Below are 15,906 nucleotides of genomic sequence, written 5' to 3'. Positions count from 1 at the left end.
TACTAGATGAAAGGGACAAATACTTTTGCGCTAGTCTAGTTTACGCATTTCATAAAATCAAGATAACCCATTCTTGTCAATCCGAAATCCTTCGAACATGCTCGTATTATGCTATTTACGGTAACATGGTCCGTCAAACGCTGTCTCTCTGTTATATGCTGTTTCACATGACGAAGGCATTTATATTGGAACAGCAGAGCAAAACGTCCCTTGGTCTGAAAAATAGAGCACGCATTCCCAAATCGAATATAATTTGCCTCCATCGACACCGTTGATGTTGCGTTGAGTTTTACCCCGGAAGTTTAATCTTCGAATACTAAACCAAAATACTCGAATTGGCGCAGGGCTGCCAGGTTCGCAGTTTTCACACTTTGTTGGGCTACTTTTTAGATTTAGTTGATGGTAGAAAATGACTTTCTGTGGGTATATTCATTTATATATATATAAAATTATATTATTTATCAAGTGCGTGGTCGTGGAAAGGGGGAGGGACAGGCGATCTCACTCGTGCAAATACTAATCTTTTCCGTTACCTGCCCGTGGTGCCCAGTTCATTTTTAATTTGTGTAGACAGCTTTTGAATGCCCCTTGTGGTGGATTTTTTTATTTAGACCTGGCAACCATGGTTTGGTGAAACTGAGCCAAAACTTCACTGCTTCAGATCTTGGACTGCGTTTTCTACCATCTATGGCTTGGTGCCTGGGGGACATGAGAAAATGGCCTTGAGTTTGCTCCGGCAGACGCGGTGTTTGTGTACGCTGTCCCGTACTGTCCTTGCCTTCCAGAGCCGTATTGGCAAGAGAAGCTACGCGGAAAGAGTAGACATACGCGTGAGGGAACGTTCTCCTTGGTTTCGTTCAATGTCATTTGCATGTTTGTGTTCGTCCAGAATAAGTAGGTTATTGTTGTTTCATTTAAGTTACAACATATGCTTTAGAGACTCATAGCTAGAGTAAGAGCCGCAGTAGCTGTAATTCAATGTGTTGTGTAACGCAGATGAACACACTGTACACAACCAAAGGCAGAATGTTGTGCTTGGCTAGGCTACGATGTTTACTATTGTAGCAAGTCCTATGACAAGCGTGTGTGCGTTATTTCCGTGGAGCATGTCGTAGGAGCTATGCAACGGTGGTTGTGTTAAATCGCCTAATCTTTAATTCCGCTCTTCATGCGTTTGCTGACAATGCTTGCTGTATATGTGTATAGGCTACCGATTACTCATCCAAACCATTTAGCATATTTAAAGGTACAATAGGTAACATGTTTGTGTTAAAACATTATTACAAGACCATTGTAAATCCCTTCCTGTCATTGAAAAAAGGCTCACTAACACGTGTTAGTCACTTAAATTCGGCTTTCGAAATATGCAGTTGTCGGGCCGGCACTCTGTACCAAAACGTCGTATAACTGTACAATAATTCAAGCTCATTGGTTGAAAATTGATTATAATTGCCACAGCCAATGGCGTTTCAACATCAGCGCGTTCACAGAGAAGTGATAGGATGAACAGTGTTGTGGTCTGAGCGGGTTTGTTGCTGCAATTCCTCTCTTGACCGTTAGAAGTCCGAAATTACCTATTGTGCCTTTAAACTTACACAGGAGACTTACTTGATCCTCATTGTAATACTACAAATAGGACTGCATTAGGCCATCGTTTTATTTTGCACTTTTTTCTATAATCATGTCAGATAATGATCCATGTTCACCATTCAGTGCACAGCAGATGGATGCATTGTTGCTATTTTGTGAATGCTTACATGCTGGTGTGTAGAATGCTTATTTACCTTTGTCTTGTAATGCGTGAAGGTAAGCTAAATCAAAATTTCCATAGCTGTGGACAATGAATCAAACCCCATTCCACTCCATTTCCAGTTCTGGGCTACCAGTCTCAAAGAGCTCCCTGCTCTGCAGTGGTCCTGGCCCAGAGAATAATTGAAATGCGATTTTTGTGTTCCTCCTGTAGGGCGGCTCACTTGAGCCGGTGGTGTCGGCCTTCTGTGCGGTGGTTGGAGATGACGGCGTTTCGCTGGGCGCCACGGTCAGGGAGCAGCACGGGAAGGATGAGTCGGTGCACAGGTGAGGTAGTATACAGTCACTGAGCACTTTGTTGGGTAAACCTTTACACCAGCTTGTTAATTCAAATAGGCTATTTAATCGGCCAATCATGTGGGGGGTGTCATGGATGGAGTGGTGATGGGCATGGTGGGTGTGTCCAGCTGCCGGCTGCCAGACGTGGTGGTGTGGCCCCGCAGCGTTGAGGAGGTCAGCGCCCTCGCCAAGATCTGCCACCACCACCGCCTTCCCATCATCCCCTTTGGGACCGGCACCGGCCTGGAGGGGGGAGTCAATGCCATGAAGGTGAGGGAGGTGTTCTGGGAGCTCATGCCTCTTATTAGTGTTCCTGAAATCTAGTGATGAAGGTACTTTTTATATTAGGGTAGCTATAAGGGACACTCATTCTTGGCTTGTACAGTGCAGCTAAAAACAACTGGCCTTAACCATGGTTGGGGTTTTTCTTTGTGTGTCTGCCTGTGTGTATGTGTGCTTGCGTGTCCATATTCGTGCTTGCGAATATGTGTGTGTATGTGCTCTCCTGTGTATGTTGTGTTGTCTGCCTCTGTCAGGGTGGTGTGTGTTTCAGCCTGAGGAAGATGGACCGTGTTCTGGACCTTCACCAGGAGGACTTTGACGTGTCGGTAGAACCGGGTGTGACCCGTAAGGCCCTCAACACCTACCTGCGTGACACGGGCCTGTGGTTCCCTGTGGGTGAGTCCCAGTTTCAAAAAGCAGGATTTCGGAGTTCGTTTGATAACTGCATTAAATATGAACCAGGATCCAACACCTGGAACATGGACTGAAGTTAAAAGAACTATTCAGGGTTTTACTCGACACCGTTATCGAGGTAAATCTGTAATGTGAAAACACCCCCCTTTGTGAAACACCCCCCCTCCTTTCTCTTCAGTGAGGATCCTGGTCTCAGTCAAAACCCTGTGTGGCATTGACATTTGACACCATTGGCATTTATGCCTGTAACCTTGTGACAAGGTTATCATCTCCTATACACAACAATCAGAGCTCACTGAAATAGGTGGTGTCTGAGTGGAGTACATTATATTAATGGCATTTGGCAGACGCTCTTATCCAGAGCGACGTACAACAAAGTGCATACCCATAACCAGGGATAAGTGCGCTGAAAGACCCTAGAGGGAAGTACAATTTCAACTGCTACCTGAGTAGCCATGCCATCATGCGACCTGCTCCTGCCCAAACCACCCTGGGTGTAAATTGCTATTTTATTTTTTTTAGAACATGCTCTTACACAACATTTGACAAAGTATCCATTTATACAGCTGGATATTTAGTTCCTTGCTCAAGGGTAAAATGGCGGTGTCCTACTTTGGAATCCAACCTGTAAACTACGGGTTACAAGCCCAGTACTCTAACTGTTATACAACACTGCTGATCCCTTACATTAGTCACAGCTCAGAGTCTGGGTTCAGAGTGGTCCCGGTTACCACTGTGTTAACCGTTAACAGTTAACAGTTCACGGTTAACAGTGGTGAAGCGTACGGTCTGTGGCGTGGAAAACAGGGCACTGGACCTCTGTAGGGGGGGTGGCATGGCTTCAGGTGGGGGGAGTGGCTTCCAGCAGGGGGAGTAACTTCATATAGGAGGAGTGGCCGTGTTTGCGGTCCTGTAGTGCTGCATCGGGACACCAGAGCCTCAGTTTCTCATACCGATTTGGGGTAAAAGGTAAAACCGGTAGAACACTTTCTAGTGAGTCTAATGACAGTCTAATTTTCTAATGTCACAGAAGAGACAAAGAGAAGGTAAGTTTTGTCACCAGAGGTGTTGAAATCTGACTCACTATCTGTTTCTTTCAAACAATACACATTGCAGAATAATTACCAGGAAAACCGTCATCCCCACACCCTTCATTATGCAGGATACAGCTAGTGTCCTCAGAAGAAGGGTGCAAATGAGCATTGAGTTGCCTCCAGTATGCTGGAAGAACATAATCTTGGCAGGGAAAAGAAGGTGGTGGTGGTGTCGGTATTGCCGCCAGTACAGCATCACAGACCTGCGCCACCATTAACCTATGCAATAACAAGTCATTTTGCACAAATACACATTAAACACAGTAACAACCAATTTTTGCATGCACATGCAATGACAAGCTGTTTTGTCCGGAATGCATGCAATGAAGATCCCTTGTCAAAAAAAAATAAAATAAATAAATAAATATAAAAATATAAAAACACCAGCTCTGGATGTCTCTCAGGCAAGCTGCCTGAGGGGCTGATACTGTACTGGCCCAGGTGACCCGGGAACAGTCACCTGTGTTAGGTGCTGTGTTGCGTAAGTTTGTTTTGGGTAACTGTGTTGTGTCTGACAGACCCAGGTGCTGATGCGTCACTGTGCGGAATGGCTGCCACCAGTGCATCGGGCACGAATGCGGTGCGGTACGGCACCATGCGCGAGAACGTGCTCAACCTGGAGGTGGTTCTGGCGGACGGCACCATCATCCACACTGCAGGCAGGGGCCGGCGACCCAGGTAACTAACGCTCACACACAGAAGGTGCCCAACCCTGTTCTTGGAGATCTACCGTTCCATCGGTTTACTTCTAACCCTAATTTGGTGCACCTGATTCTACTAAGGTCAACAAGGTCTCATTCCAAGCGCTTATTTTTCTCCTCTTTTTTTCATTTTTGTTGGAGCAAGGACATTCCATTTACCAATTCTCATTTTCTCGATTTCCCCCACCTTAATTTATTTTCATAGCGAGTTAGGGCAAAAAAAAAAAAAATGGCAAGAATAAGAAAAAAGGGGAGAAAAATAAGTGCTTGGAATGAGGTGTGCTTTGTTAGGGTTGGGGTGAAAGCCAACAGGAGCGTAGACCTCCAGGAACAGGGCTGGCCGCCCCTGATACAGACTATGCTGGTCTCCCTCTCTCCGTTAGGAAGACGGCTGCCGGGTACAACCTGACCAACCTGTTTGTGGGGTCGGAGGGCACGCTGGGGCTGCTGACCAAAGCCACCCTGAGGCTGTACGGCGTCCCTGAGGCTGTGGTGTCGGCCGTCTGCTCCTTCCCCTCCGTCCAGGCCGCCGTGGACAGCACGGTCCACATCCTGCAGGCAGGCGTCCCCATCGCACGCATGGGTGAGGGGCGGCAGGGGGAGCAGCGGTCAGAGCAGCAGTATGGAGCAGCGGTCAGAGCAGCAGTATGGAGCAGTGGTCAGAGCAGCAGTGTGGAGCAGTGGTCAGAGCAGCAGTGTGGAGCAGTGGTCAGAGCAGCAGTGTGGAGCAGTGGTCAGAGCAGCAGTGTGGAGCAGTGGTCAGTCGGGGGGAGGGGGGGGCTCCTTTGCGGAGCCTGGCTTCACAAAACCTGAAAACCACAATCAAGGTCAACTGGTATCACAAAGGTGGTTATCAGCTTGCTAAGTGAAGACTGGTGTTGTTAACCAAGATCTGTGTGATCTATAATGTTCAAATTGCTGAGCATCAGTGTGGGACAGTGGTCAGAGCCGCAGTGTGGACCAGCGGTGTGGAGCAGTGGTCAGGTCTGCAACCATGCAATCATCACTCTCTCTGTCGCTGTAGATGGTAGTCCGTTCATTATTACAATTGATTACTTGCACTTCAGAATTTCTTCTTGAACATTCCTAAATACTTGTTTGTATAATATTTTCTTCCTAAAATGGTCTTCTCCAGTCTACTGTGGAGCATTTCCAAAATAAGTTGCACTTTTTGCAATTCTGGTCTATAGTCTTCTCAGGAATGAATGTTTAAAGTGTAATTATTAATCTGCAAAACAATTAACATTTCATTAAATGTCATCTTGCAGAACCTATAATAAACACAAAGGCCTATTTTTATGTGGCCATTGTGGTCTAATGGAAGTAAAATGAGAAATATTGACATTGTCTCACACAGACTGCTCTCTAATGAGAAGCTCACGCCTTAAAGCCCAGGAGAAATCACCCTGGTAACGCTGTGACTCCTCTGCTGCAGAGTTCCTTGACGACGTGATGATTGACGCCTGTAACCGCTACAGCGCGCTGTCCTACCCTGTCGCCCCCACACTCTTCCTGGAGTTCCATGGCAGTGACCGGAGCCTGGAGGAACAGGTGTCCATCGCAGGTGAGGAGAGAATGAGAGCGAGAGATGGAATGAGAGGGAGAGAGAGAGGTGTCCATGGCAGGTGGAGAGAGAGGGAGAGGGAGAGGGAGAATGTGTAAGTATATAGTGTGAATATGTTATTGAGTGTGTGTAATCTATGTTTGAGTGTCCATATGTGCATAATTGTGTGTATGTATACTGTATGTGTGCATGTATCTGTCTATGTATATAGTGAGTATGTAATTTAAGGGAGTTATTGAGTGAGTGTGTGTGATCTGTGTAGGAGTATCCATATGTGTATAATTATGGGCATAAATGTATGCGTGTGTCTGTATACTGTATAGATGAGTGTGTGTGTGTGTGTGTGTGTGTGTGTGTGTGTGTGTATACTGTATCTATGGGTGTGTGTGTAAGTGTGGGTATGGATGTGTGTGTCTCTCACGGTTCTCGATGGCTGTGTGCAGAGGAGATGACGCGGGAGAATGGCGGGTCGGACTTCAGCTGGGCGCGGGACGCAGAGACGCGGGCGCGGCTGTGGAAGGCTCGGCACGATGCACTCTATGCCGCCGTGGCACTCCGACCGGGCTGCAAGGTGCGGCCGCAACGCCAAAACACCACACACCTCATTTCCCATTTCCCATTTCCCATTTCCCATTTCCCATTACCCATTACCCATTACCCATTACCCAATCACCTAGCCATCTGGCTATTCACACTGTGGAGCCTCGTTAGCCCGGGGCTATGCGCGGTTTTAGCCCGGGGCTATGAGCGGTGTTAGCCCGGGGCTATGAGCGGTGTTAGCCCGGGGCTATGAGCGGTGTTAGCCCGGGGCTATGAGCGGTGTTAGCCCGGGGCTATGAGCGGTGTTAGCCCGGGGCTATGAGCGGTTTTAGCCCGGGGCTATGAGCGGTTTTAGCCCGGGGCTATGCGCGGTGTTAGCCCGGGGCTATGAGCGGTGTTAGCCCGGGGCTATGCGCGGTTTTAGCCCGGGGCTATGAGCGGTTTTAGCCCGGGGCTATGCGCGGTTTTAGCCCGGGGCTATGAGCGGTGTTAGCCCGGGGCTATGAGCGGTGTTAGCCCGGGGCTATGAGCGGTGTTAGCCCGGGGCTATGCGCGGTTTTAGCCCGGGGCTATGAGCGGTTTTAGCCCGGGGCTATGTGCGGTTTTAGCCCGGGGCTATGAGCGGTTTTAGCCCGGGGCTATGCGTGTATTCACAGATGCACTTTCTGAAGTGGGCTAGCACCAACCTTAGCCCTGAGCTAGCTGACCCTGCTCTGTTGGCTCTGATGTTTTTGGGTTAAGCTCCAGAAATATCCCCAATCACAGTGCCAAAATGGCAAGTGTGAAGGCTTAGCCCAGAGTTAATGAATGCATGTGTGAACACAGGATATGCTAGCTCTGGGTTGTCTTTAGCCTGGGGCTGGCGATAAACCATGGCTAACTGCAGTGCAGTGTGAGAAGGCTCTAATTCTCAGGCAGTTACCACAACGATCAATAACCAATGATCTCTTCTCTTAGTTGTATACCATAAATCTTATTCCTGATCAATAATCATATTTGTAGTAAATGAAACCAATATGCACATCTCTCCTAAATGTGATGCATGTCAGTGATGTGCTGTTGCCATGGTGACCCCACAGGCGTACGCCACGGATGTGTGCGTCCCCATCTCAAATCTCCCCCAGATCGTCGTGGAAACCAAGGAGGACCTGATCAAGAACCACCTCACAGGTAACCCCAACACTGTTCAAATGGGCCCAACATCGCTCAGGTAGCCCCAACACTGTTGTATTTCTTTTAATATTTTAAATCCATCTGCACCCTTTTAATGTATTAGGAAGCACTCTGTGTTGCATGAAGGTGTGTTTTATATGTGCTGTATAAATAAAGGATGGTTGGTTGACTGCATGCACTTGGTGTGAGGTGTACTTCCTGTCTGTTTCTTGCCCACTTCCTGCCTGCAGGTCCGATTGCAGGCCACGTGGGGGACGGGAACTTCCACTGCCTGATGGTCATCGACCCGGACGACCCGGACGAGCTGCAGAGAGTCCACCGCTTCACCGAGAGACTGGCCAGGTGCATCCCCCTCTCTCTTTCTGTCTTTCTGCCCTCAGCTTTCCTTCCCCTTCTCCTTTTCAGGGCTCCCCAACCCTGTTCCTGTAGGCTTTCAGTCCAAACCCTAACAAAGCACATCTCATTCAACAACTAGACCCGGGCTGCCCAACCCTGGTCCTGGAGATCTATCGTCCTGTAGGGCTGGGCAATCTAGCCAATGCGGTATCATTTTTTAAATTTTTATAAACACAGTAACCACTATCTCCAGCATGCGGTGTTTGATTTCTTTTAAGTCTTTTTTTATTTTTTATTTAATCATACCTGATGCGGTAGCACACCTCGATTTCTGAGCCAAAGTGAAATGCTTCCACACAAGAACGTGTATCTTTTCAATGTTGATATGGTAGCAACACGGCCATGCTGTTTCCATGTAGTAGGTAAAAACATAACTACAAGGATAAAGAGCGAATGTTTGGAGATGTGTTTCCACATCAAGTACGATTTAAACTCAAAAAGAAGGAACGAGACCTGCCGCCACCTACCAGATGGTTCTTAATGCTCTACAAAAACTATTTGATGTACCACGATGGCTATATCGCAGAGCTGTAGCATCCTGTATGTTTTCACTCCAACCCTAACAAAACACACCTCATTCAACAGCCTGAGATCTCACTCAGCTGATTATGTGGGCCACAATAAGATCCGCACAGCCGTTGGGCCCTTGAGCGAGGCCGTGAACATATGAGGCATTGCTCCAGGGGAGGATTGTCAAATCAACTGCAAGTTGCTTTGGATAAAAGCGTCAGCCAAATGACATGTAATATAGTTGAATCAGGTGCGCCAGAATTATGGTTGACATGAGAACCTAGATGATAGATCTCCAGGAACAGGTTTTGGCAGCCTTGTACGATCATTGCTTTCTACTCTCTCCTCTCTCTCCCTCCCTCTTCTCCCTTCTTCTGTATGAACTGAGCTGAGTGGGGAAAGTATATGAAGGCTGAATCCTAAAATCTAAAACTTAATCTTCTCACCGTCTCCATTGCGATGAGCTACAAATGTATCTCTGAATATTCCAGGAAAAAAATGAAAAAGAAACTATTGTAAGTGAAATAACTAGCTGTCAACCCATTTTAAAAATAGTTCATTCATTTTGTCCATTCGTTGAATTAATTAGTAGATTAATTTGGAGACTTTAAACCCATTCATTAAATATGAACATTAATATCAAAATTCTGTGGACTCCAGAGGCAGCTGCTTCTAAGCCCCTTGCCCTCCGTTACCTGGGCGGCCATTTTGTGCAATGCAAACAACAGTTGAGTTAGAAAGTTCATTTTATTTTTTTTAGGCACTCCCATTGAGTTGAGTCTTTTGTACATTTCCTCATCTAAAGGTCCATGTAAACTGCCCTTTAAGGGTTGGTGTTCCTCCATTTTATGATGGCAACCAACGCTTTGCCAGCAGATTTAACGATCTGGATGTTGATGGTTTTGAGCTACTGTACTTCCTTCTCCTCAGACAACTGAGAATGCATTACAAATTTAAAACGGTTAAAATGTCACATTATATGAAAGTCGAATGGTATTTTCAAATTCATTAATAAATGTTTAATCTCTCTCCCCTCCCAGGAGAGCCTTGGCACTGGATGGGACGTGTACAGGGGAACATGGGGTAGGTTTGGGGAAACGTGAGCTGCTCAGGGAAGAGATGGGACCCCTGGCCATGGAGGTTATGCAAGGTCTGAAAGCCACTCTGGACCCCAAAAACTTGATGAACCCTGGGAAGGTGCTGTAGCACTGAACGGCCAGCAGAGGGCGCTGGAGTGGTGAGACTGTCATTACCAACACAGAGGAACTGAGTGTGCTGTTCCCAACAATACCACAAGGGGTCAGGATATTCTCGGCAAGATTGTGTTGGAGGTGACCTGATAACTTTCAATTGCATTTTTTTTGTGTTATGTTTGTGATTTGACATTCTTTTAAATTATGCTTTGGGAAATAAATTGTTAACTTCCTTAAACCAAGCAACAATGCACTGTCAATAAATCCCTTTTAATTCCCAACACAGCCTTTTTTTACATTTCCGTTGCCGGACATCTTAAAAACGTATACACACATTTAGATTTTTCTTTTGTATTATTAGGATTCATAATAGGAGGCAGGTCATCCCACCAGCATCAATTATCTCTGAAAAAAAACGGCATTCATTCACATCAGAAAAATCCAGTAAAATAACAAAAGCAAATCAACAGAACCGTACCGGTGTGTTCTCTGCACCAATAAGATGGTCACAGGGGGCGGGGCTAACATAGAAGAGAAGATTCTGAGAAATTGATTGACCCAACAAGTTATGTGATATGTATGTTGTGATGACTTATCACACAAATCGATTGAGTTGGTAGTTGCTGAGCTGGCAGTTTCGATTAATTAAATTGGTTATTGTTACATAAATAGCCTATAGGCTACTTTTAATCGTTGAAAGGGGGGGGGGGGAACAAAAACATAATAGGATCTCAATTTACAAACAGGTTCTTAAAAACGCACGTCATGAAAAAATAAACAAATCGTAATTTACTTGTTTTATGAATTTTACAGTATTTTAAATTGACAACATGACAAGTAATCTCTATTTTTTTCCACTATTTTATCCAGAGCGCGTTCAGTCAACACAACCTTTTTACAGGGATTCCCGCACACCACGGGACGGTTCTGCAACCAGTTATTTTCAAAACCTCTTGTGGGTTACACGGCCTTCACAGTAAAATCACTTAAACGCAACAGGAGCGCCCGAAACAGCGGGGATAAAAATTTAAATTCTTAAGATCGGGAACGCGTCGCTTAATAACGGTTTACTGTTCCACCTGTGTATCCTCATTCGTGACTGTCTTCTTGGTAGCGGTGCTTAAGGTGACATTGAGGGCAACATTTTCGTCCAGTTTAGCTGTTAATTATACACTTGGTACACTGTTTGATATGCTCAATTCGGATTATGGATTATCTTCACCGACCCAAACTCATATGGTCGCGCTGAATTTGTAATTGATCTGACCCATTTGAAACGCTGATCATTTTGATTCCACAAATTCGACATTAAGTGAAGGGGTTACTTTTAACATATGCGGCTCAGTGTAACATTTGCATTCCGTACATAAAGTACAAACTGTTGCCTACACTTAATGCCTGTTTTGAGGGATTAGTTAGGCCCAATTCCCAAACGCACCTGCAGAGCATTTTTGCTGAATTTGTTGCGTTGACATTTAGGTGAACCTGCAGTCAAAGCAAGCCCGAGCTCCTCTTACCATTACAATACTCCTCTGCGTTTGGCGGTGTTGATGGCTGTTTAATGAATATGCCGAAATTGTACTCATATGCTCAGTTACATTAATGTCAAGGCTGCTCATCCCGGTCCAGCGATTATTCGAAAAATGACGTGACTTCAGCAGGACACAGAAAATATAAAACCGAAAGCAACATTTACACTCGCGATATCAACAATTACTGCAAGGCCTGAACCTCCTGGGTAAAAGGCTATTTGAAAAAGGAAAGAGAGGAGAGAAAAAAAAAAAAAAAAAAAATTCTTGTCCAATTTTTGTTTTTAATTTCAATGACCTGTAAACATCAGCATGAAGGAAAGACCCAATACACACACACACACACACACACACGCACACACACATGCATACTGCAGGGGAAAATGAACACATCTCATCTGTAAACATTTATGAGACCAACAGTATCCCAAACTGACCTTTGACCTCTGCTGCCAGGCTTGTTTTCAGTCTTTCAAACGCCAGTTCTGGACGGCCACAGTGTCTGCTGGTTTTTGGTGCATTTCGGCACCGCCAATTCTGTTCATTGGCTAAAGAGTCCACACACTTCATCCTCAAAGGCTTTGACTGGCTGCTGATTAAACAGAAAGCACAAAAGCCACCAGCGGCCCTCCAGAACTGGAGTTTGACACCCCTGCTTTAAATTAGTTTGACATACCACTCCCTCTCTCCCCAAATAAAGTGTGACCAAGAATAGAGCCCATTGTCATTTTATTACCACCACCAGTTCTCACACAGACACAAAATCTCTCTCGCTCTCTCTCTCTCTCTGTCTTTCACACACAATCTCTCGGTCTCGCACACACATACTGCACACACAAAGCCACACACAGTCTTTGTCTGACACACAGATGCACACACAGAGCACAACTCTGTCTCTCTCCATGTTGCTCGACACACTCGGGTATCTCGTTAGAAAATAAAAACAAAACGCACAAGCATGAAACGTGCTGACACGTACAGGAAGGCCCGCCTCCACACAGGAAGTGTGACATCATCTTTTTGCTCCTCCCCCCCTAGAGTTTCCTTCCTCCTGCTCCTCTTCACCTTCCAGAAGGCTTTGTGTTCAGGGCCTGAGAGGCACAGAGCTGGGGTGGGTCACAGCAGCAGAGTTTGTGTGGGCGGGTCCGGGGGCGGGGCAGAGAGGGCTGAGGAGGGGCCAGGGTAAAAGGGACGGGGCTCTGGATCTTGTTCCGAGGTGTCGGTTGGTTGGATGTTTTTTTTTCTTTTCATTTGGTTTCAGTCAGTCTGCTATGTTTTCTGTTGATTGGTTAGTTGGTTGATTGTTTTTTAAATTGAATAGTAATATTTTTTTTGTTTTTTGGTTATTTCAGTGTCCAGATATCCAAGTTAGGTCCATAAAGTGCCCTGAGAGACGGAAATATAGAGAGAGGGAGTGAGAGAATGAATGTGAGAGTCAGGGAGGGAGGGAAGGAAAGAGGGAGGGAGAGGCAGCAAAAGGAGTTGAAACGGAAAATGTGTGTGTGTGTGTGTGCGTGTGTGTGTGCGTTTGCATGTGCGCGTTAGTGTATGTGTGTGTGTGTGTGTGAGCGTGTGTGTGTGTTAGTGTATGTGCGTGTGTGTGTGCGTGTGTGCATGTGTGTGTGTGTGTTAGTGTATGTGCATGTGTGTGCGTGTGTGATTGTGTGGAAGTGTGTGTGTGTGTGTGTGTGTTAGTGTATGTGCACGTGTGCGTGTGCATGAGTGATTGTGTGAAAGTGTGTGTGTGTGTGTGTGTTAGTGTATGTGCAAATGTGTATGCGTGCGCATGTGTTTGTGTGTGTGTGTGTGTGTGTGTACACACACCTGTTATAGCAGTAGATCTGGCTGTCAGTCAGAGGGGTGCTCAGGGCAGGACCGATTGATCTCAAACCAGGAGTCTATACAGCTACAGGGAGACAGGAACACCAGCATCAAGTATCTACCATCCTCACTCCACCCCTCAACACCCTAACCCCACCTCTTCTCCCCCTAACCCCACCCCTCAACACCCTAACCCCACCCTTCAACACCCTAACCCCACCTCTTCTCCCTCTAACCCCACCCCTCAATACCCTAGCCCCACCCCACCACTCATCATCCTAACCCCACCCCTCAACACCCTAACCCAACCCTTCAACACCCTAACCCCACCTCTTCTCCCTCTAACCCCACCCCTCAATACCCTAGCCCCACCCCACCACTCATCATCCTAACCCCACCCCTCAACACCCTAACCCCACCCTTCAACATCCTAACCCCACCTCTTCTCCCTCTAACCCCACCCCTCAATACCCTAGCCCCACCACTCATCATCCTAACCCCACCCCTCAATACCCTAACCCCACCCCTCATCATCCTAACCCCACCCCTTCACACCGTAATCCCACCCCTCTGCATGCCAAGGCTTGTGGGGCTGTATTATACTAATGTACACAATGAAAACATTTAAAGGACATCTCACATTATGCTATGGAACATAGTCTGATTATGTAGGGGAAAATTCACAGAACAAAAGATCTCCTAAAAGCATGATAAACAATCACAAGTCAAAATCAGACTCAACCTTGATGAGCAGGCTGGTTCCTCCAAAACTGTCGACGATGTATGCTAAAAGTGTATCAATATATCTGTATTAAAGTATGATATGTACCCTGTATAGTTTCAAACTGATTAACTGCTAAATTGTGCTAGAATTACACAGTGACCCATATGTAACTGGAGTTTAATAAAGCAGCCAGCTGGCAGGGGGGGGTGTCTCGAACTGTGTAGACTGTCAAGGACAGTGGGCAGATATGCCTGTACAGCTGGTTTCTCCGGGACTCTCGATGATTTATGCCAGAAGTGTATCTATATGCAAGTGACTTATAATCAATATATCACATGTACGCTGCTTGTTATCAAATCAAATGAACCTAGAACATTAATTATAGCTGAGCTTATGAAAACGCAAGAAACCACAGTGAAAACTGTTGAAATGAGAATGCAATGTACATTTACTCACTTAGAAGAGAATATTAATCAAATGTTTAGTATGTCTGTATATTTTCAATGATTACTGCTCATAGGATCGTGATAGAAAAGTTACCCATATGTGGAAAAATACAGAGTGACATGTATGGATGACGTGTGTGTTAGAGGGGGGGCATCCAGAACTTTATGAGGTCTGGTAGTTTTCCACTCTGCCAAGAGCAGGTGTGGGGTGAAGTGAGGACGGGGGGCGTCCTGAACTTTGTACAGAGTTGGCAGAGCACCCTGAACTTTGTACAGAGCTGGCAGAGCATAAGGACCTTTGGCGATTCGCCACAATGACGTTGTGAGAGGAGCTTTGGGAGGAGTAACTGTGTATAAAATGGGTGTAAAAATGACAGTCGGGGTCCATGTTTTTGGTCCGGCTTTATGCACTTGTGCTAAATAAAGTCTGATTTTCCTGAAAAGCTTGCTGCCGTGGTGTCTTTTCCCTCGTGAAGATGTTTTTCGACAAATTGGAGATTTGGACAGCACACCTGGGTGAAATACATCATTGTTTTGAATTCAAATACTTTTCTGCGCTCAATTAACGAAGAGGACCAAAAGGTGGGGCTTTCACTGAGTGTTTCATTGGTTCTAATACCCCAGACAAGCTCAGTAAAATTTAGAAAAATACTTGAATCCAAAACGATTATGTACTTGACCGTGTTTTTGACTTGCCTTTTGTGGTAGATGCAGAGGCAGGGCAGTCTGGCGATGGTGTCTCCCTGCTGCAGGTCCTCCAGACAGATCACACACTCCCCCGCGTCCCTTGCCAGTACGTCGTCTGAGCATGACACACACACACACACACACACAGGAGAGAGAGAACAACATGTTCACCCAACACAACACAACACAGCACAGCTCATGGTCTGACTACAGCAATGTACACGTATATTGTAAAACAAGATGAGGCACCATCGCACCATAACCTATAATCAGAATTGCTAGTTCAAATCCTAGATGAGACACTGCGACCATAACCTTGAAGCAGCTAGTCTGCTGTATACATGGATATCTTTCTCCCTGTGAGGAGTAGGTTTTTTTGGAATGTTCTTTTCAAAATTCTAAATCGGTGTTCTAGAACTCCACTGCTTTCAGTTACCCATAGTGATTGTGACATCAGCATGAGATTGTTCAGTTAAGAACAATTCTAATCACATATTTGCAATCTCTCACCTGAAAGGGTTAAATTACACCAGATAATTAATCCAGCCTGAAATCAAATAAATATGGCCTAGTAAAGAGTAGGGGCGACATGGCAAGATACCTAACCCCTAAATGCTCCTGACAAGCTGGTCGGTGCCTTGCATGGCAGCCAATCGCCGTTGGTGTGTGAGTGTGTGTATGAATGGGTGAATGAGAAGCATCAATTGTACTAGCGCTTTGGATAAAGGCGCTATATAAATGCCA

General features: G+C 45.9%; 2 protein-coding genes across 2 annotated transcripts in view; one reads left to right on the top strand and one right to left on the bottom strand.

Annotated features, from left to right (window-relative positions):
- The first annotated feature begins 459 nt into the window (after window positions 1-459).
- ldhd (lactate dehydrogenase D) lies at window positions 460-10,236 on the top strand. The gene is made up of 11 exons (XM_061222014.1): window positions 460-830; window positions 1,964-2,076; window positions 2,217-2,358; window positions 2,625-2,766; window positions 4,397-4,556; window positions 4,963-5,162; window positions 6,015-6,143; window positions 6,587-6,714; window positions 7,763-7,853; window positions 8,087-8,198; window positions 9,803-10,236. The coding sequence occupies exons 1-11, from the start codon at window positions 717-719 to the stop codon at window positions 9,966-9,968; spliced, it is 1,497 nt and encodes a 498-aa protein (XP_061077998.1). The 5' UTR covers window positions 460-716; the 3' UTR covers window positions 9,969-10,236.
- The window catches only part of znrf1 (zinc and ring finger 1), a 25,596-nt gene continuing 19,896 nt past the window's right edge, over window positions 10,207-15,906 (bottom strand). The window contains exons 3-5 of the mRNA XM_061222015.1: window positions 15,172-15,277; window positions 13,309-13,390; window positions 10,207-12,870 (exon numbers count right to left, since the gene is read on the bottom strand). Of these exons, the coding sequence (XP_061077999.1) occupies window positions 13,333-13,390; window positions 15,172-15,277 (164 nt within the window). The 3' untranslated portion in view covers window positions 10,207-12,870; window positions 13,309-13,332. The remainder of the gene's footprint in view (window positions 12,871-13,308; window positions 13,391-15,171; window positions 15,278-15,906) is intronic.

This window comes from Conger conger, chromosome 15 (genome assembly GCF_963514075.1).
Source record: "Conger conger chromosome 15, fConCon1.1, whole genome shotgun sequence".
Classification (NCBI taxonomy): Eukaryota; Metazoa; Chordata; class Actinopteri; order Anguilliformes; family Congridae; genus Conger; species Conger conger.
This window is presented reverse-complemented; position numbering and strand designations above follow the sequence as displayed.

Coding starts and splice junctions, on each gene's coding strand:
- ldhd (XM_061222014.1), top strand. CDS start 717: ATGGCCTTGAGTTTGCTCCGGCAGACGCGGTGTTTGTGTACGCTGTCC. Junction 831..1,963: donor CGGAAAGAGTAGACATACGC/GTGAGGGAACGT, acceptor TTCCTCCTGTAG/GGCGGCTCACTTGAGCCGGT. Junction 2,359..2,624: donor GGGGAGTCAATGCCATGAAG/GTGAGGGAGGTG, acceptor TGCCTCTGTCAG/GGTGGTGTGTGTTTCAGCCT.